The sequence below is a fragment of the Mustela lutreola genome, chromosome 15 (genome assembly GCF_030435805.1).
Source record: "Mustela lutreola isolate mMusLut2 chromosome 15, mMusLut2.pri, whole genome shotgun sequence".
Classification (NCBI taxonomy): Eukaryota; Metazoa; Chordata; class Mammalia; order Carnivora; family Mustelidae; genus Mustela; species Mustela lutreola.
In genome coordinates this window covers 868,457-889,911 of record NC_081304.1, presented here as the reverse complement: position 1 = coordinate 889,911, position 21,455 = coordinate 868,457, and the positions used below count along the sequence as shown (strand labels likewise).

The window sequence follows — 21,455 nt, the reverse complement described above, 5'->3', positions numbered from 1 at the left end:
AGTTCAAAACTGCAAATTAAAACCAATAAGGAAATGTGTTTCTCATCATCACATTGGCAAAAGAGAAAATGCTGGATAAAAATCCAGAAGTGCCGGAGGCTCCTGGCTGGCACAGACCGTGAAGCCACTCACTCTTGGTTTTGGCTCAGGCCCTGATCTTGGGGTCGAGTCCCACAAGGGGCTCTGTGCTCAGCTCGGTCTGCCTGAGATTCTCTCTCTCTCTCTCAAATAAATAAAGCCTTAAAAAAAAAGTCCACCATTATGAGAGTTAGGAAACACACTCGTATGCCCTGCAGCCATGAACACAAACCGGGCCAACTTCTTGAGGGTGATTTGGAAATAGCTCCACAGAACTTAAACCTCTCACACCTTTGACCCAGTGATTCGACTTGGAGATACCGTCCTGACAACAGACTCCCACAGACCCGCACATACACAGCAGCACAGTCTTAGGAGCAAAGACCACAGGCCATTGAAACGTCCGTGAATACAAAGCACTTAAAGCCTGTATTCAGCAGTGGATCACTGAACTACTGGGAAGTGTTAGCTCTGTTTGTCTGTACCAACAGAGAGAAAGACGGCCGCTGGGGGTTTAAAAAGCAAGCTGTCTGCTGCTGTATACAACTAAAAAGAAAAGGGGAGGCACGCACATTTTAAAATATTTGCTTCTGTGGCCACAGAGAGCAGGGCACACCTGGAGAGGGGCAGGGGACTGGACAGTTGTGGTCTGGGGGACAGAGATGGGACGGGAGGCAGGCAGGGGAGTGACAGGGAGGGAGGGGAGAAGGGGACTGTCTTCTGGCGGAAAACCCTCTGCACCATTTAAATTTATTTCTCAGCCATAAGGAAGTAGGTGTTCGCCATGACTAGCTGAGGTCTGGAGCCCCCTTTGCCCCAGTGGGCGTTCTGCTTCCTGAGTGTCCACACACGTGGCCGGGACACGTGTTGTGGGGTTGACTGCCCCAACCACCCCCGAGACAGACTCACCAACACAGCGCTTCCCGGAAGACCCAGTGCCCCGGCCTGCCCCTCCGAGCTGGGTCAGGCTTCCCAAGGCAGGCGCTGAGTTGCCAGTGGGGCCCGACAGCTGTGCCTTTCTGCGGCGGCCCTGGCTGAGTGCTACCGTCCTGCTCCGCTGGGATGAATTACTCGTATGTGAAGTTTGGCATCTTGCTTAAGAAAATCTCTCTCCAGTTAGATCATTTTTGAAGTGATAAAGGGATTATTTTAGACATTTGTGATTTTTAAATCCCATCTCAGGTTAACCTTCTGGTCTTTTGTGAATCCTCAGTTCCATTTCTGTATATATTCAGGTTTGATTTTAAGTCATTTAAGTGTGCGGCCAGCACTGCTGGTGGAGGGCGGTCCCTTCTGCTCCGACCGGCCATTCCGGGCTGGCCCCTCCTTACCGATGCGCTGGCATCTACAAGGCCTGGTTCTTTCCCCTGTATGACCTCTTCCCCTTGAAAACACACTCACTTAGCTTCAAGGAAAACTAGCAACCAGCCGTTTCAAGGTGGAGAAAACAGCTTTATGAGATGTAGTACTTCCTCCCAGGAAGAGTCCATTGTCAAAACCTACTTTGTCAACAATGCTGGGCACTTGCTCTAATCATAGGCTCTTCCCAGGAATCCAGATCCCTGGGCTGCAGACTAAGGGCCTCCCTGGGTTCCATTCTTTCCAGTTATCTCCCTGCTCAACTTGATTGAGCACCGATTGTGTACGGGCTCAGGCTGACCACAGGGAGCGGGGAAGAGGGGAGGGTCAAGGATCAAGGCTGATGCCCCCAGCCCAGGTGCACGTAGTCCCAGGATGGGGGCTGGGCTTGCGGGGGAGGCAGGCAGGCGCTTGCAAAGGAAGGTGGCGAGGAGGTGTCCACAGACAAGGGCTGGGGGGGCGGGGCGCCGAGGTTGTGGCCCGTAGGCCCTGCAGTGGGGCCAGAAGAGAGAGGGGTAGGAAGCAGGTGTGGGTCGGGGTTGTCGGAAGTGGGGCTGGGCGGAGGGCCGGGACGGGGGGTCCTACCCCTCAGACAGGATGGAGGGACGAGGGGCGACCCAGAGGCGCTGGGTGCCATCAGGTGATCTGGACCCCAGGCAACTGTCTGGGCTCAGGCCCCAGCCTCACATGGGGGTGCAGCAGGGGTCGGCCAGGCCTGTGGGGGCAAGATGGGGGTGGCTCTGGTCCCGCCTAGAAACCAAGGAGCGTGTGTGTCCTTCCAGTGTAAGAACCACGTGCCCCTGAGATACACCGTGAACTAAAGGTACTTCTTCCCGTTTGGACGCAGATGTCCCACACCATCGGACGACTCGCCACTCCGACTGCTCACGACGGCTACTCACCACGCACCGAAAATGGACAAACGCGAACCCACTTCATCCCAGTTTCTAGAATGGAGCCTCCAGACTGCTTGTCTGGGGTCCGATTTCCAGCTTTGTACTCGACCATCGGGCTTGGGAACACACGTTTCCCCTCCAGCAGAGTTCCTGTCTGCCTAAGAGTGTCTTTGAGGAAACCAGTGAGGTCTTCAAAAGTACGCTTACACGACGTCAAGTATCATACAGGTAACTCGGTTATGCGTACTCCATACTCCGGTGTACAGCTCTGTAGCTTGTTAAAACATCTAAACTGCATTCATTTCAACCTGTTCCCCCCACCTCAGTTTTTCAAAGGGCGAACCAAAAGCCTACACTGAGACGCCTCTGCCTTTTCATCACGAAGCCCCGCTCACCAAGGACAACAGCAACCCTACCCCCTGCACAGACCGTGTTGAAGGCTCCTCCACACCAGCTTTCCCGCTGAGGACCCCAACACAGCTCCTGGCTGCTGTCCTCAGGGTCTGAGACAACGCCCTGATGAGGTGGAAGGGGCCTGTCAGCAGCTCTGGAGAAGCACTTCCCTTCGTGCTGACGAGAAAGAGGCGCTCAGCCTCCCCCGCGACGGTCAGAGCTCTGCAGCCCTTCTGGACCAGCAGGATGAGGGAGAATCCCGGAGGAGCCGGCCCCAGGCTCACCGGCCTCTGGACCTAACGTGCAAACTGAGGGACTCCCCTGTGTGGGTCAGTGTGTCGGTCCCACTGCTGTGCTGGCCGTGCCACGGTCAGCGATGTGATCGGATGCCCCCCACTCTGGCTGTCCCGTCCTGGCTCCAGGGAGCACATGCAAGTTTCTGGGGGTGCCCCGATGAGATAAAGTGTTTTAAGTCACTCCCAGGAGGCTGTCCTGTGACCTGTGCACAAGCTTGGCAGGCTGCTGGGGGCAGGGGCTGCTCTCTCCCCGCGCAGGAGGCTCTCTGCCACGGTCGGCGATAGCCAGCCGGCCGCCCCGCGCACCGTGGGTCGGACGCTGCTGGGCCTTCGCCTTCCACCTGCTTCCCGACTCGTCCAACGGCCGTTTCACAACCGGGTTCTGCAAGCCTCCCACAGCCTCCTCCTCTCTGGGCCGCGGCTCTGGGTCACACTCAAACACTTAAAGAAAAAAGCAAGAAAGAGAATCTGACCGGAGCCTCCTGTCCCACCAGCAGACCTGCTCCCAGGACGGCTCTCCAGCGGTCTCTGGCATCTCTGCTGTCAGAGCTCGGACAGCTTCTGTTCTGGACTCTCCCGTGGGTGTTTGCGTCGCCTGGCCTCAGGCGGAGAGGGCAGATGGGCCGGCAGCCTACCCCCAAGTCCGCCTTGCCCCGGAGTGGGGTAGGGGCTGGGGAGAGAGGGGAGCCACAGCCGTCAGCTGTGCCAGGAGAGACAAAGCCTCACACCTGCCCTTGGGGCCTTGTGTCTTCTGCCGGGCCCCATGAAGCGTGGCCGGTGCCCCCGTCAGCTGAGTGCACAGTTCTGGCCACCCCTAAAGCCCCTGCCTCTGTCCTGTCCAACCCCAGCGCCGCACGGCCTCCGGCCCTCCTCTCCTGAGTCTGCCTCCCCCTGCAAGACCTACCGTGTGCCCCTGCCTCTGTGGCCTGCGCGCAGACAAGCTTCCTCTGGCATGGTCCTCTCGCAGGGCACAGGCTCCAGGACAACTCGTCCACCCCGTCCTGGCCTCCAGCCGCTCCCCCCCGGGAAGCCTGGCACGATCCCGCCACCAGCCCCCGCAGACCAGCCGTGACCCCGCAGTGACCTCCACCTCACCACAGTACGAGCTGCCTGACCTCCCCTGTCCCCCCCCGCCCCCCTGGGACCACTCCCGCCGTCTTTAAGGCCTTCCGTGGCAAAAGATGCCCAGATTTCACCAAGCACACGTACGTGTGTGGTTTCAAGAACAGAAATAAAACGTCCTAAGGAGTAAAGCGGACAGCGGGGCGCCTGGCCGAGCCCCTGCTGGGGTGCGCAGCCCTTCATGTCCAGACGGAGAGCTCGACATCTGTGCTGGGTGCTGGGGTTACTCGGAAAAAGAAGAAGGAGAAGAAGAAAGCAAGCGGCCGTGCACTGAGCTGACGCAACACGGCTGCCCCGTTTTCCTAAGTGGAGTCCGGCGGGTGCGGCCGCGGGCGTGACGGCCTGTGGTCTGTGGCCCTCACGGAAAAGTCAGCCACCTGCTACTTTGGGTCCTTTTGTTTTCAGCGTGGGACAGGGCGGGGGGCGAGCTGCTCAGTTCTCACTGTCTCTCAAGTCTTCGTTTCGCCCGGGTGGTGAAGGACGCGTGCCCGGGCTCGGGGGTTCCGGGCCCACAGCACGTGCGCACGGCCCGGGAGAGGCGTCGCCTGGCACCAGGGACCGCTGCGAGCGGGCGGTGGCCGCCGCCGCCCCCACGCCCGCGCGCTCGAGGCTGTCGGACACATCCCGCGCCCGGCCGGGCGGTTACTCGTGCTGGGGTTTGCCAGGCTGCCTGGGGGGAGGGGGGCCGCGCTTGGCTTCGGCGGATCTTCCCAGGGCACCTCTGGCCCAGACTCTGTCCTTTGGAGGCTCTGGCCGGCAGGCGTCCTGCCACACCTGCTTACGCCGTCCTCGTGGCTCCTGACCTGCTTTCTTCCTGCTTCTCTTCCAGTCGCTCTGTCCGGAGTAATTTCTTCATATATGTCTGCATCACCGACCTGTTCAACCCACCCACCAAGATTTTAATTTGAATAATTACGTTTTCCTTTTCTTAAAGTTCCTGTTTGTTCTTTTCTTACGCTTGCTTGGTCTTTCTTTATAATTCTTTGTTTCCCGAACATGCTTTCTTGTGAGTCTCTTACTGGTTTGAATCTATGAAACTCAGCCGGTCAGACCTTGTGTCTTCCAGGTTCTGCTCTGCCGGTCTCATTCCCAGTGCCTTGACCCCTGTGCGTGGGATCCCACTCTCAGCTGGAATCTGATTTGTGGGGATGCTTATGGCCCGGGACAAAGGAGGCCCCCTAAAGCGGCCTGTCTCCGCTGCCACCCGGTCCTTGGGGGCTCCACCGGTTCAGAATCCTGAGAACTGAAATCCTTAGGCCACCCAGGCCTTGTAACTGGGACCAACTCCCATGAGAGCATTTCTCTCACGGTGACAAGTTAGAGTGACAGCCCTGCTGCCAGTGTCTGGGCGAGGGCCCTGACCCTGCTCTGGGCAGGCAGGGCACGGAGCTGTTTCTGACTCACCTTCCGGCGGAGGGTGCGGGGGACCCTCCCCAGTCTCTGTCTTTGAGCCAGGATCGCCTGTCACACCCCCACCCTGGATGGGCCCTGAGTTTTGTCACTTGCTTTCTGAACACCGTGAGGCTACGACACCCAGTGCCAAGTTTACCCAGTTTGACGGGGGCCCCGGGGTCAAAGCTGCCGGTGGCGATCAGCCTGCAGTCGGGGGCTCCTTCACGGGCTCTCTGGCTCTAAGAGCTCTTCACCTCCTTGCCACGTATGGGTGCCTTCAAGCATGACCGCGGCATGTCTGAGGAGCACACTCTGGGCTACGTATTTTGTTGTATGTTGGCTCCAGCCAACATGGCGCTTGAGCCCATGACCCCGAGACCAACAGTCAGCGGGGTCCACTGACGGAGCTGGCCAGGCGCCCTGACTGTGGCATTTCCTTCGGCAGGTTTGTGGGGCCGTGGGCAGAGGCAGTGTGAGTCCAGGCCTCTGCTGGGGCGCTGGGACACGGGGCTGAGCTTTACACTGAACTAGAGTGACTCAGACGCAAGGCAGAGGGAACACTCTCCTTGAATAAGGCCTGAAAGAGCTCCCCATTAAAAATTCTCCTTTAAAATTCTTCTGGAAGAAGAAAAACATATCCAAAGACTACTATGGGAGATTTGCAAAATATGTAAGGATAAATCTAAAGAATTTAGTCAAATGCGAGCGCCTAGTTGGCTCAGTCAGTTCAGCCTCTGCCTTTGGCTCAGGTCATGATCCTGGAGTCCCGGGACCCAGTCCCACATCGGGCTCCCTGCTCGGCGGGGGGTCTGCTGCTCCCGCTGGCCTCTCTCCTCTCATGTTCTCTCTCTCTCATTCTCTCTGTCTCTCTCAAGTAAATGAATAAAATCTTTTAAAAAATAAAAATAAAAAAATAAAATAAAGAACAAGAAACACAGGATACTCTCAATAGATGCTGAAAAAGCATTTGACAAAGTACAGCATCCTCTCTTGATCCAAACTCTTCACAGTGTAGGGTTAGAGGGTACACACCTCAATATCATCAAAGTCATCTATGAAAAACCCACCGCGGATATCATTCTCAATGGAGAAAAACTGAGAGCTTCTCCCCTAAGGTCAGGAACACCGCAGGGATGTCCACTATCACCACTGCTATTCGACATAGTACTAGAGTCCCAGCCTGAGCAATCAGACAACAAAAAGAAATTAAAGGCATCCAAATTGGCAAAGAAGTCAAACTTTAGCTCTTCGCAGAAGACATGATACTCTATGTGGAAAGCCTAAAAAACTCCACGCCCAAACTGCGAGAACTCGTACAAGAATTCAGTAAAGGGCCAGGATATAAAATCAATGCACAGAAGTCAGTTGCATTTCTATACACCAACAGCAAGACAGAAGAAGGAGAAAGTAAGGAGTCCGTCCCACGTACATCTGCACCCGAAACTGTCAGATGTGCAGGAACAAACCTAACCAAAGACACAAAGGAGCTATACCCTGAAAACTACAGATCACTCATGAAATAAATGGAGAAAGATACAAAGAAATGGAAAAACATTCCATGCTCATGGGTTGGAAGAACAAATATTGTGAAAATGTCTATGTTACCTAAAGCAATCTACACGTTTAATGCATTCCCTATCAAAACACCATCGGGGTGCCTGGATGGCTCAGTGGGTTAAAGCCTCTGCCTTTGGCTCAGGTCATGATCCCAGGGTCCTCAGATCGAGTCCCGCATCGGGCTCCCTGCTCAGCAGGGAGCCTGCTTCCTCCTCTCTCTCTGCCTCTCTGTCTGCTTCTGATCTCTGTCAAATAAATAAATAAAATCTTAAAAACAAACAAACAAACAAAAAAACCACCATCAACTCTTTCACAGAGCTGGAATAAATAATCCTAAAAAATTTTTTTAAACATTTTATTTATTTATTTGACAGACAGAAATCACAAGTAGGCAGAGAGGCAGACAGAAAGAGTGGGAAGCAGGCTCCCCGCCTAGCAGAGAGCCCGATGCGGGGCTCGATCCCAGGACTCCGAGATCACGACCCAATCCAAAGGCAGAGGCCCAACCCACTGAGCCACCCAGGCGCCCCAATAATCCTAAAATTTATGTGGAACTGGAATAGACTCCGAATAGCCACAGGAATGTTGAAAAAGAAAACCAGTGCTGGCGGCATCACAACTGCAGACTTTAAGCTTTGTTACAAAGCTGTCATCATCAAGACAGCCTGGTCCTGAGGCGCCTGGGTGGCTCAGTGGGTTAAAGCCTCTGCCTCCGGCTCAGGTCATGATCCCGGGGTCCTGGAATCGAGCCCCCCTCCTGCGTCGGGCTCTCTGCTCAGCGGGGAGCCTGCTTCCTCCTCTCTCTGCCTGCCTCTCTGCCTATTTGTGATCTCTTTCTCTCTTTCAAACAAATAAATAAAATCTTAAAAAAAAAAAAAAAGACAGCCTGGTACTGGCACAAAAACACAGATCAATGGAACAGAATAGAAAACCCAGACATGGACCATCACCTCTATAGTCAACTAATCTTTGACAAAGCAGGAAAGAATGTCCAATGGAAAAAAGACAGTCTCTTCAACAAATGGTGTTGGGAAAATTGGACAGCCACATGCAGAAAAATGAAACTGGACCATTTCCTTACACCACACATGAAAATAGACTCAAATGGATGAAAGACCTCAGTGTGAGACAGGAAGCCATCCAGATCCTAGAGAACACAGGCAGCGACCTCTGTGACCTTGGCAGCAGCAGCTTCTTGCTATATGTGTCCCCAAAGGCAGGGGCAGCAAGGGTAAAAGTGAACTCCTGGGACTTCATCAAGATCAAAAGCTTTTTCACAGCAAAGGAAACAGTGGACAAAACCAAAAGACAACTGACAGAATGGGAGAAGATAATCACAAACGTCGTATCAGATAAAGGGCTAGTGTCCAAAATCTATAAAGAACTTATCAAACTCAAAAAGAATCCAATCAAGAAATGGGCAGAGGACATGAACAGACATTTTTGCAGAGAAGACATCCAGATGGCCAACAGACTCATGAAAACATACTCCACATCACTCGGCATCAGGGAAATACAAATCAAAACCACGATGAGATCCCACCTCACGCCAGTCAGGATGGCTAAAATCAACCAGTCAGGAAACGACAGACGCTGGCGAGGATGCGGAGAAAGGGGAACCCTCCTGTACTGCTGGTGGGAATGTAAGCTGGTGCGGCCACTCTGGAAAACAGTGTGGAGATTCCTCGGAAAGTTGAAAATAGCTGCCCTATGGCCCAGCAATCACACTACTGGGTATTTACCCCAAAGATACAGATGCAGTGATCCGAAGGGGCACGAGCACCCCAGTGTCCATAGCAGCAATGTCCGCAGCAGCCGAACTACAGAAAGAGCTGAGATGCCCGTCGACAGATGAATGGATACAGACGATGTGGTGTATATACACAACGAAACGCCATGCAGCCACCAGAAAACGAAATCTTGCTATTTGCAATGATATGGACAGAACTAGAGGCTGTTAGGCTGAATGAAATAAGTCAGTCAGAGAAAGACGGTCATCACGTGATCTTACTGACAGCGAGGAGTCTGAGAAACGAGACAGAGCAGCCAAGGGGAAGGGAAGGAAAAACAAAACAAGACGAAATCAGGGGGAGACAAACCGTAAGAGACCCTCAGCCACGGGAAACAGACCGAGGCTGGAGGGGCCGGGGGCACTGGGTGACGGGCACTCGGGGGGACACGGGATGGGGCGTCCTGAGCAGCCGACGTGTCACTGACCTGAACTGTCAGTTTCTGTCCCTGAAACTGACAGTTCACTCGGTGTAAATTAATTGAATTTAAATGTGAAAATGTTTTAAAAAAAATTTTTTTTTAAGTCAAGCGAGAACCTGGGGGGTAGTGGGGTGGTGAGATCTGTAATTCATGTTTTAGAAAAGGCCTAATTCCCATCATAAATGACCAGCTCCCACAAATCAGTAAGACAAAGACAGCAAACTCCAAGTACAAAGGGGCAGGGACCGGAAAGCGGGAGAGGAAGTGCGGACTCGGAAGGGCCACCACCTCCCCACCCCAGCGGCTGCAGACACGGCCAGAGCCCCGCTGGACAGCAGCTTCTAGAACCGACAAAGCAAAGCCCCTCGGGCTGCAAGACCCTTCGCTATAACAGGACACGTGTGACAGAAGACTGGAAATAACCCACAAAGTCCACAGCAGGGACAACGGTCACACGGGTTGGGGCACATCGACCCAACGGAGCATGCTGCGTGGGGCCAGAGCCAGAGCAGGGATGCTCTGTGCACACGGACCCCCGAGGGGCTCCGCACGGGCTGCCCTTCCGCCGTCTTGCCACGAGGGGGGGTGGCATGCAGCTCCCCGAGAGCTGGGCCCTCCTGGTGGATCCTTCTGACATCGAGAGCACCAGGCGGGACTAGGGCAAGGACAGAGCCCTGCTCGCGAGGCCGGCTGGCACAGGGAGTGCCCAGTCGCCCCGGTGGATGCACCAGCTCCCCAGGGAGGGGACCCCCGCCGGTGGCCTGCAGGGCGTGCGGTGGGTGTGGACGGGCCCATGGGTGACGTGGCCGGAGCGCCTGCACAGGCGGAAGGAACACCCCGTGTCTGTCCGCATGTCAGCCTGGAAGTGGCCACCCAGCCCTGCCCGGCAGCGGCGGGGACAGCACATCTCACCCCTGTTCTGACCTCCGGCCAGATGGTCATGGCTCACGTTCTGCCTTCCTGCTTCTCTCTGAGACCCCGAGAGCAGGGTCCCCAGTGGGAATGGAAATTCTCCTCGAGCTGGAAGGACTGAGCCAGCAGGACCCCCGCGACGGATCCCATGACAGGGGCCGAGCTGGCCGTCACGGCCGCCTGCCCGCACTCATGGACCTTTGTCCCATGCGGTCCCTACATAAACTGGACATGTTTCCTGCACCTGGAGGGTTCTGAATGCTGGCCCGCTGGCCGTCCAGGAACAGCATCCCTGAAATAATCTTTCTTGTGTCACCACTGCCGTCTCTCTGCCTGTGGCTTCTGTCAGCGGCAAGGGGCCAAGCCTGGCCTGTTGAGGACCCTGGAGCCCTACCCCAGCCTACCTGGTGCTGAGTCATCCTGGGACGTGAGGCCAGAGGGGCTGGATCCCAGGTCCAGTAACTTCCACATGTCCTGGAGGGGACCGCTGGCCACCGAGGAGGAGCTCCCAGCCAGGCACCTACTCTCCGTGGGGCCTTCGTGAGCCGAGCGCAGCTTTGGGGACTGGTTTTCTTTGTGCCGAGGGCATCTGCAAGTCGCCGCAGATGTTCTGTGTTGCCACTAGGGAAGTAAACACAGACAGGAGGATCCCAGAGAGCCGGCCCTCCCTGCCCCTGGAGTCAGCGACAAGACTGCAGGCAAGGCTGGACGCCAGGCCTTGGGCAGAGGCCTCGGGGGCTGTCGTGCAGAGGCCCCGGGGACAGGCCCACGCTCCCAAGCACACTGGCTGGCCAATGCGGGACCAGATGGGATTCCTACGGACCCTGGAAGGACAAAGCAGTCTGGTCTCCATGGAAATGCCCCAGAGCCCACCTCTCTGGCTGCGCCAAGGCCCCCTCTGGCGTCCGTGCCCACCCGTCCCCCCACGCCCCGGGTGCGCCCAGTCTGCGGAGGCATGAGAGCCAATTCCCTCCATCCTAAGAGGACCGTCTGGGGTGGCCACAGCAGCAGCCCCCTGCTAGGACCCCAGGCGCTCTGCTGCCCACAGCTGGTCCCCGTGCTGAGATGGGGCGTGGTGTCCCCAGCACCCGTGGCCCAGCATACCTGCCCTGACCTTGTCACTGCTCCCGCCGCCTGGCCCTGCGGAGGCTGGCTTCTCCCGGCTGTCTGGGCCAGGCGGGGCTGCACCTTCCCGGAGTGCTCGGAGACATGGGTCTTCCTGGTGTTCTCAGAGTCCTGCCGTGGAAATGCAAACAGAAGGAATCCAGTGGGTCTCCCTCGAGATGAGGAAGGACTCCCTGTGTCAGGGACTCACTCAGGTCAGTGGCAGCCAGGAAAGGAGGGGCACAGTCATGTCCACCCGCCAGGATGAACAGCGTCCCCAAGTGCCCCTTCCAGCCTTCAGGAGACCAAGCGCCCCGACATCACACGCTTTGCCGCGGCCTGGCCCCCGTGCCCCTCAGTCTGCTGGCAGGGGGGACGCCCACCGAGCCGTCGAGGGGAACTGTAAGGAGTCCTAGGAGGCACCGAACAGAAACCTGGAAGAAAACGGAGGAGTTAAAAGGAGCCGGACTAGGGCAGACGTTCGAGCAGCGGCCACTCGCGAGGGAGTCGGCCAGACCCCCAGCCTCTTCCCGGAGCCCCGGAGCACATTCAGGCCCATGGAGCCGCTCTTCTCTGCTCTGGCGGGATTAATATTGGAGTTGGACTGAGTGATGCATGCGCGTCTTTGGTTTCAACGAGCCGGCTCTGGTGACGAATGGGCTTTTCGTGTTTGTTGAGCGACTCCCTGAGCTTCTTCCTCTGTGGTTTCTTTTCTTTTCTTTTTTTATATTAATTTATGTATTTTCAGCATAACAGTATTCGTTATTTTTTCACCACACCCAGTGCTCCATGCAATCCGTGCCCTCTCCAATACCCACCACCTGGTACCCCAACCTCCCACCCCCCGCCGCTTCAAACCCCTCAGATTGTTTTTCAGAGTCCACAGTCTCTCACGGTTCACCTCCCCTTCCAGTTTCCCCCGACTCCCTTCTCCTCTCCATCTCCCCATGTCCTCCATGCTATTTGTTATGCTCCACACATAAGTGAAACCATATGATAACTGACTCTCTCTGCTTGACTGATTTCACTCAGCATCATCTCTTCCAGCCCCGTCCACGTTGCTACAAAAGTTGGGTATTCGTCCTTTCTGATGGAGGCATAATCGTGGTTTCTTTTCTTTTTCTAAACATTTATTGAGAGAAAGTGAAAGTGAGCACGGGCGGGCGGGGGGCAGAGGCAGAGAATCTCACCCCCCACTGAGCAGGGAGCCCGACATGACACTACACGACACGGGGCTCGATCCCGGGACCTGAGGTCATGACCTGGGCCGTGATCGAGTGTCAGACACTTCACCGACGGCGCCCTTCCTCCGTGGTTTCCGATCATATCTGCTGGTTCAGAGAGTGAGCCTCAGGGAGTCGCCCTCTCCCAAGCTGTAAGAGAGGAGTCCTCTCACTGGGGTAGCGCAGACGTGACTTCTGTGGTCTGGAGGGGTTAATAGAGCATGAGACGGTCCTTAATGTACCCGAAGGAAGTGGAGGTCCACGGAGCAAGGCGCACGTTTTACTGTCACAGAGAACAGGCATATCTTTGCGACGACTTGGGAGATTTTCTTCCAACACGAGTTTAGAATTTTAACCAATGCAGGTTGGAAAGTCACGAACTGCTGGTACTCCGGTGCTTCAACGGCATGTCCCACAAGCGGTGAAGGGGTCCTCCAGGACAGGGGGCCGTGCGGGGGACGAGGTCCTCTGGTGGAAGTAGCCACGGTCTCCAGCCCCTTTTCTGTGGCCAGCCCTGCCCAGGTTCTCAGGCCAGCGTCGCCTCGTCGGGCAGACCACTGCCGCTGTGCAGGCCTCCCCTGCAGACCCACTCCGGGCACTGTCCGTGCTGTCCCTGCCGTCCCGCGACTGAGACACTGCCCTTTGCCGAGGACTTGTGTCACGGCCCAGTGGAAGCCCCGCGACCCCCAGCCCAGTGAGGTGTGTGCCCGACGGACGTGCTGGATGGGCCGCTCCGGCCTCGCCAAGCCCAAGCCACCGTTCACCTCCCCCAGTCCAGCAGCTGGGTCCTGGCCGCTCTCCCTTTCCAAAGCCATCCCACAGCGAACCCTGACTTCAGCTGTCTCCAGATGTGACACTTCTCCCGGCTGGCCGCCCAGCGCTTGTTCCCAGGCCCCTGGGTCAACGTAGAACCTGAACACAAACCCCTTGCTCAGGCCACCTTGGGGCTCACGTCAGCCCACGGCGGAACGGGCCGTCTTTCTCCCAGCAGGCTGCTACTTCACTGCCAAGAACTTTGAAAAGGCAAAGCCACACAAGGGAGACTACCTTGGCGGAGCACGGGCAGGTAAGGTCAGTCTCAAGACTTTAGGAAACTCCCCTATCCTTCCAGGAAACCGAACGCTGGCAAATGACACATACACACGGCGTCAAGACATGCGCTTGCTACCGCCATCAGCTCACGACAGGCAGGAGCTCCTGGCCGTGCGGAACGGCTTGTGAAGAACGGACTCTGAAGGCAGCGACGTCTGGCCCGAGCACGCAGGTGGCTGGCACACAGGAGGCCGTGACCTCTGTGGAAGGACAGTGGCATCCCGCCGGCCGGGCCCCAGGTCGCGGTCATTGGGCTAGAGTCAGAAGCACGAGCAGATAGAATGCAGCATCTGTTCTGGGTAAGAACTCAGTAGAGCAGGAGAAAGAACTTCTAACTGACAAAGCGTCTGTCTGAGGTCGAGCTGCATGAAATTGCTGATATTGAACCACTTCTGACTCAGAGAAATGGCCACTTCATAGGATTCAGCATCTGCCTTTGGCTCAGGTCACGATCCCAGTGTCCTGGGTTCGAGTCCTGCACTGGGCTCTCTGCTCAGCGGGGACCCTGCTTCTTCCCCTGCTTGTGTGCTCTCGCTCTCTCTCTCCCTCTCTGACAAATAAATAAAAACTCTTTTTTTATTTTATTTCTTTATTTGACAGGCAGAGATCACAAGTAGGCAGAGAGAGAGGGGAGGAAGCAGGCTCGCTGCTGAGCAGAGAGCCCGATGCGGGGCCCGATCCCAGGACCCTGGGATCATGACCTGAGCCGAAGGCAGAGCCTTAACCCACTGAGCCACCCAGGCGCCCCATAAATAAAAACTCTTAAAAAAAAAGAAAGCCAACTCTGCTCCTAACCGCCCACAATACCTAGAAAAGTTTAAAGAGAGCCTTGAGATGAACAAACAGGTAAAGTCATCAGACAGAATGCCCCCCGGCAGGAAGAAGGGAGCTTTCCAGCCACGGGAAGACGTGAGGCAGCTCATGTGCGCATTCCCCAGAGAAAGAAGGCCGCGCAGCGCAGGATTCCAACCCCAGGACGTTCTGGAAACAGCAGAGCTGGGGGGCAGCAGGATCAGTGGGTACCAAGGACAGAGCTGGGGCGAGGGAAGGATGAACAGAGCACAGAGAACTGTCGGACGGCGAGACTGCTCCGTAGGAGACCGCGATGGTGGACACACGTCATTACACACGTGTGCAAACCCACAGAACGCACAGCGGCAAGAGCGAGCCGTGACGTACGCCACTAGCTCCGCGTGACGATGGCGTGTCCGCGCGGGCTCGTCAGCTGTGACAGACCCACCATCTGTGCGATGCTGACATGTGTGCGCCAGAGGACTTTCGTAACAATGTTTACAGCAAAAATCACCCTGACTGTCCCCCGAGAGACGAACGGAGACGTCCCCCGCTGTTGTATTTGTTCAACACAAAGGATGTACAGAGACCCGTGTGTAGACCTGGGCTCGGCAAGCCACACCTGGCAGAGGCCAAATCCTCACCTCTGTCCAGCCCATGAGCTAAACATAGTTTTTACGTTTTTAAATAGTTGAAAAAAATCTGTTTCCTGACAGGAAGATTACATGAAATCAAACTTTCAGAGTCTATTGGGCTCTCGTGGGGCGCACCGAGGCCCGTCTTCTCACGCCCCACCTGCACCACAGCTGGCCCAGCAGCAGAGTCGTGCACATGCTCACGTGTCTGTGTGTGTCATCCAGCCACCCAGCCGCCCGTCCATCTGTCCATCCAGCCACCCATCACCTATCTATCTAAAGTGCAGGGGAGGCAGAGGGAGGGAAGAAAGAGAGTGCCATAGCCAGTGCAGTAGCAGTTAACAACCGGTAGGTCTAGGTGAAGCGTGTAGTGCTATTTTTGGAACTGTGTAAATTTGAAATTATTTCAAAATAAAAAATGAATTTGAAAAAGACATAAGCAAGAGTTTAAATGTTTAACACATGATTTAAAAAAAGTCTGTTCAAAACCAGTGAGAAAAAGGATAATTACTTAAGGGCACTATGACAGTGAAACAGAAAAGCTAGAAGAAATGGGTAGATATTTACCTAAACTTGAAATAGAGAAAAAACCCAGTGAAATAAATTATGAAAGTAGACTGACAGAGTTCACCATATTAAAAAAGTTATCGGTGGATTAAGCAAACAAAGAAAGGATCAGGCAGGTAACTCTGGGAAAGGCTGTAACGGACAAGTAGCAGTTCCTTCATTGATAAGGAACTCAAGAGAACTGACAAGTGCAAACACAGTAGAACGATTAACAAAGCATGTGTATAAATAACCCATAAAAGAGGAAATATATGTGGCCAATAAATAGATTACAGGCTTTAATACCACCAAAGAAACAAAAAAAGTCTAAAAGATGAAATTTTTTTAACCCACCATATTCGTAAAGATTTGAAAAGCAGGGGACGCCTTGGGGGCTCAGTCAGTTGGGTGGCTGCCTTCGGCTTAGGTCATGGTCCTAAGGTCCTGGGGTCGAGCCCTGCGTCAGGCTCCCTGCCCAGTAGGGCACCTGCTTCTCCCTCTGCCTGTGTGTGTGTGTGTGTGTGTGTGTGCGCGTGTGTGTGTACGCGCTCACTGTTCTCTCTCTCAAATAAATAAATAAAATCTTTTTTTAAAAAAAGGAAAAATAATGCCCAGATGGGTAGGCTGCGGTAAAACACACACTTGATGTAACTGGTAATCTTATGTTTGCGATTTACTCAGGTCATTTTAAAATCAGCAGGAGGGGGGCGCCTGGGTGGCTCAGCGGGTTAGAGCCTCTGCCTTCGGCCCAGGTCATGATCCCAGGACCCTGGGATCGAGCCCCACATTGGGCTCTCTGGGTGGCTCAGCGGGTTAGAGCCTCTGCCTTCGGCCCAGGTCATGATCCCAGGACCCTGGGATCGAGCCCCACATTGGGCTCTCTGCTCAGTTCAGGGCCTGCTTCTCTCTCTCTCTCTCTGCCTGCCTCTCTGCCTACTTGTGTTCTCTGTCAAATAAATAAATAAAATATTTTAAAAAAAAAATCAGCAGGAGGGGTGCCAGAGCGGCCCCACTGCTTAAGTGTCCGACTTCCGGTCTCAGCTCAGGTCACAATCTCAGAGTTGGGGGACAGCCCCCCGGCGGGCTCTGGTTCAGCGCCGAGTCTGCCTGAGAGTCCCTCTCCCCCTCCCTCGGCCCCCCTCTCTAAAATGAATAAACAAATCTTTAAAACGAAAACAGGGGAGACGCTCTGAGAGGTCACTGGTAGCGGCACTTGCGTGTGAGCATCAGACCCTTCCCAGCGGTGCTCAGTGGGTTTTCCGCCTCGGTAATGCGATCCCACACGCAGGTGACCCGTGAACAGGTACTACAGGGACACTTCTCAGATAAAGCAGGATTACCTGAGCTGCAAAACCGGGCTGCAGTTGTCCCGAAGCGGCCTCGCGGGTGACACTCCGGTTCTGGACCCCGGGGCCGGGCGGGGGGTGATGAGCCGCTCCCCCTAGAAACAAGGGGACGAGAAGGATTTGCTTCTTTGGGGTGTTTTTGTTTGTCTGGTTCTCGTGGACGCTCTACGTGGGCCTTGAACTCAGCACCCTGAGGTCAGGACCTCGCGCTCCAGCGACCCAGACCGGGCGCCGACGGGGTCTGCTCCCCGAGGCCCGTCCCTCTGCCCCCGCGGCCGCACAAGCACTCGGCGGGCCGGCCCTGCTCCGGGCACGTCCGTCTGGCGGGGCGGCCGCGGGGGCGGGGGCGGGGGCGGGGGCCCGGGACGCCCCGGAGACGCGCGAGGACCTCCGCGGGGCGCGCGGGCTCGGGCCGGGGCGCGCTCGGAGCGAGGCGCGGAGAAGTTCTGCTTCGACGAACGGGAACAGCGCGCGAGGGCGGCTGGACGGGGCGGCCGCGGGGCCGCGGGGCCGAGGTCCGGCCGCCCCTCGGTCAGCGGCCTCGCCCGCGCCCCTTCCCCGCCCTCTCGCCCGCGGCGACCCCGACCCCGCACCCCGACCCCGCACCCCGCACCCCGGAGCGCGCTCCCTCCGAGGGACGCGCCGTCGCCCCGTGTCGCCGCCGGGAGCCTCTCGCCGCGCGTCGCGGACGGACGTGGCCAACCCCGGCGGGTGCGTGCGGTTCGCTCCGCCCGCGGCTTCGGGCGCCCGCGGGGGTCACCGGCCGCCCCGCCGCCCCCGCCCGTCCAAGCTGCGGCGGCACGTGCGACACCCGCGTCGCCGCCGGGTCCAGGCAGAGCGACCCGCCCCCGTCCTTCTCGGGAAATTTCGGACGAGTCGGCCACCGAGTGCACGACGGGGAGCCGCCCTGGAGGTGGCCTGTGGGCCCTGACCGCGACCCGCCGCCGCCGGGAGGTTCGGGGCGGCTCGGTGACCGTCCCCTGCTCCCCGTCGCACAACCCGGACGGACTGACCCCAGCTTTGGCCCCAGCAGTGTCCGGGACCGTCTGAAATGATCTGGGTCTTTGGTTTATGGCCACGTGACAACGGAAAGCTGATTTTAAAACCTCCAATTTATAGGAAAACAATAGCCCTCTAGGTCTTTAAAAAAACTTGCTAAGGAGTGTTTGAAAACCGTCTGCGGTTCCAATTCAGCCTATTTTCTGGGTATTCCATAAATTTAATCTTGAACAGCCACTGTCAGCATTGCAGTCTGCGACATTCGTAATAGCATCTTCCAGAACAAACATCTGCAGCTGAATTCAGTGGCAACCATTCAAATTCGTCTCAGACTGGGTAGACTCCGGTGTTTATGTTCTACCTGGTATCCGTTAGTGGCCCACTGAGACCCCTAAGAATAATACTGGTTTTATTGATGCTGGTTTAGAATTGTAGCTGTTCTTTGTTTCTTTCAGATTGAAAAGCATAATAAGTTTAAAGGTTTTCATTTGGTGTTGTCTTTTTTATTTTAAAGATTTTACTTATTTATTTGACAGAGAGAGAGATTGAGAAACCCAGCAGGGAGAGGATCAGACGGAGAGGGAGAAGCAGGCCTCCCACAGAGCAGGGAGCCCGATGTGGGGCTTGATCCTGGAACTCTGGGATCATGACCTGAGCCAAAGGCAGACGCTTAACAACCGAGTCCCCCAACCCCACCACCCGGCCCCCAGCGCCCCAGTCTCCATCTGTGTCAGTTTCTTTATTCTGACCCAGCTTTTCCTTGGAACTGGCTGTAACATCTGACTGGTCCCCTCACTATCTAGTGAGCCCTAAACCTGTGCCCATTTTCATAGCTATTTGAGCCATATTTTACCTTTCTGGAAACGACCCTTTTAAACACCTGATGAAAAATACCGACAAGTGGGCGCCTGGGTGGCTCAGTGGGTTAAGCCGCTGCCTTCGGCTCGGGTCATGATCTCAGGGACCTGGGATCGAGTCCTGCATCGGGCTCTCTGCTCGGCAGGGAGCCTGCTTCCTCCTCTCTCTCTCTCTCTGCCTGCCTCTCTGCCTACTTGTGATCTCTGTCTGTCAAATAATTAAATAAAATCTTAAAAAAAAAAAATACCGACAAGTGTTACCGGACATCAGAAAGGACGGTGCACAGCGGGAAGCAGGCTGAGCCACGCCTCTGCGGACACTTCACACCTAGGGACAGGATGGGGAACTGGCAGAAACGCAGGAGCCGCACTGAGATTTCGACACAAAATCATGGATCTCGGCAGTTCAAGTTGACAAACACACATAAATTTAGAAAAAAATGTGAGTAAGTATGTATGATAAGGCTGCTTAACAGAACAGATTAAAAGTAAAACTCAACACATGTTTAAAAATAACTAAAAAATTCTAAAACTCTCCTAAACGATCAGGTGAACTAGAAAACCCGGTGCACAGCGGCAGAGTATCTGGAAGCTAATCACAACGACAACGCTGCCCCTCCAGACCTCCAAGGCCCAGCCACAGCAGCCCTCAGATGGGGACGCGATCAATAAACAAGAATAATGCAACTGTTAAAGAAATCAGGAAAAGATCAAAAACCAATGAAAGAAATGAACAAACACAATATGTAACCTCCTTATAAAGATAAAGGAATCCATCCACTGGCTCCCAACATTTCCTTTGGGGAACCCCAGGGAGGCAGGAGAGGAGCGGAGTGGGGGGGGTGAGAGGCTTCCGGCAGGTCCGAGGGGATCTCCAGAAGAGGCCAGAAACAAATGGGACGGAGGGTCTTTAAAGAGACGATGGCTGAGAATTTCAAAGAATGGGAAACAACCAACCAACCGTAGTCTTAAGGTTTCAGAAAACCAGCCACTTCCTGAGCAGGTAAAATTAAGGCAAACTGATCTAGTCCAGACACCAGCCAGTAACACAGGAGAAAGGCAGCCAGAGAGAAAAGGGAGGCCCTCCCCCAGGACAGGGCCCCGACGGAGGACACTGGGACATTTGCTTTAAAAAAGTTTGTAAGAGGGCGCCTGGGTGGCTCAGTGGGTTGAGCCGCTGCCTTCGGCTCAGGTCATGATCTCAGGTCCTGGGATCGAGTCCCGCATCGGGCTCTCTGCTCAGCAGAGAGCCTGCTTCCCTCTCTCTCTCTCTCTGCCTGCCTCTCCATCTACTCGTGATTTTTCTCTGTCAAATAAATAAATAAAATCTTTAAAAAAAAAAAAAAAGTTTGTAAGAAAATGCCAGGTTCTTGTTCCAGCCAAGCCATCATTCTAGAAAGTGGTCACAATACAATCTTTTTTAAAAAAATTAATTAATTCATTTATTTGACAGAGAGAGATCACAAGTGGGCAGGGGTGCGGGAAGCAGGCTGCCCGCCGAGCAGAGAGCCCGATGCGGGGCTCCATCCCAGGACCCTGGGATCATGACCTGAGCCGAAGGCAGAGGCTTTAACCCCGAGCCTCCTAGGCGCCCCATGATACAATCATTTTTGACAACAAGCATATGCGCTGCCCCTGTGCCACGGTCACGTGGGAGACACTGGCGTCCAGGAGCCAGCCCGGCACGGTCTCAGTCAAGCAGGACACACAACATGACTGAACATCACTGCTTCCACACTGGGATAGTTTTACAACAGGATCTTAAATGCACGTGTAATAACGAATAACAAACATAAGTAGTGATTTTCGTATTCACACACACGTGCCTCGTAAGCAGTGGTGGGTTAGCAGGCTAACTAAAGCTAGGTCCCTAATCTGTTTTTTTGTTTTTTTACCAAAGAATGTTTTTCTTAAGATTTTATTTGAGAGTGAGAGAGCACGATGGGGAAGGAGGGGCAGAGGGAGAGGCAGCTCCCAGCTGAGCGGGGAGCCCAGCGCGGTGGGTCTCGATCCCAGCTGAGCGGGTCTCAATCCGGGACCCTGGCAGATGCTTCACCGACTAAGCCACCCAGACGCACCCCCACAAGTCATTTCTCCATGAACAAAAACTTCATCAGGAAAATGACACGATAAGGAGACATGAAAGGCTCTGTGCTCCCTGGTTCCATCTGTGCGACCCCGGGAGAAAGACAGAACAGAGACAGTGAAAGGGTCAGCGGCCCCCAGGGAGGGGAGGGACTCGCAGGTAGAGCACAGAGGATTTCTGTAAAATTCCTCTGCACGATGCCACCCACAGTCCCGTGGCGGGTATGTGTGTGACACGCCTGTCCCAACCTGTATGACGTCCAGCACCAAGAGGACCCCAGATGTCAACGTGGACTCGGTGCCGATGACGATGGCCTATGACCACGGAGGCCCTGTGGTAGCAGGTTGGCTGCGGGGGGCATTCTGAACCTAAAACTGCTCTGAAACGCCGAGTCTTCACAGCAGTGCTAGATGCTGAGACCCTCGGAAAGAACCTCTGGAGGCCTCCCCCGAGATCCAGAGGGTGCGGGCGGCGGAGTTTCCGGGAGCAGCAGGGTCGGCGGGAAGGGCCAGGCCCCACGGCGGGTGGTGCCGCTGTCTGCCTCAGTGGTGAGGGATGA

General features: G+C 55.4%; 1 protein-coding gene across 2 annotated transcripts in view; it reads right to left on the bottom strand.

The window, feature by feature from the left end:
- The window catches only part of CCDC57 (coiled-coil domain containing 57), an 84,915-nt gene that overhangs the window by 10,009 nt on the left and 53,451 nt on the right, over positions 1-21,455 (bottom strand). For both annotated transcript variants that reach the window (XM_059147500.1, XM_059147498.1), the window contains 3 exons: positions 16,949-17,049; positions 11,321-11,452; positions 10,621-10,837 (listed from right to left, as the gene is read on the bottom strand). In XM_059147500.1, the coding sequence (XP_059003483.1) occupies positions 10,621-10,837; positions 11,321-11,452; positions 16,949-17,049 (450 nt within the window). The remainder of the gene's footprint in view (positions 1-10,620; positions 10,838-11,320; positions 11,453-16,948; positions 17,050-21,455) is intronic.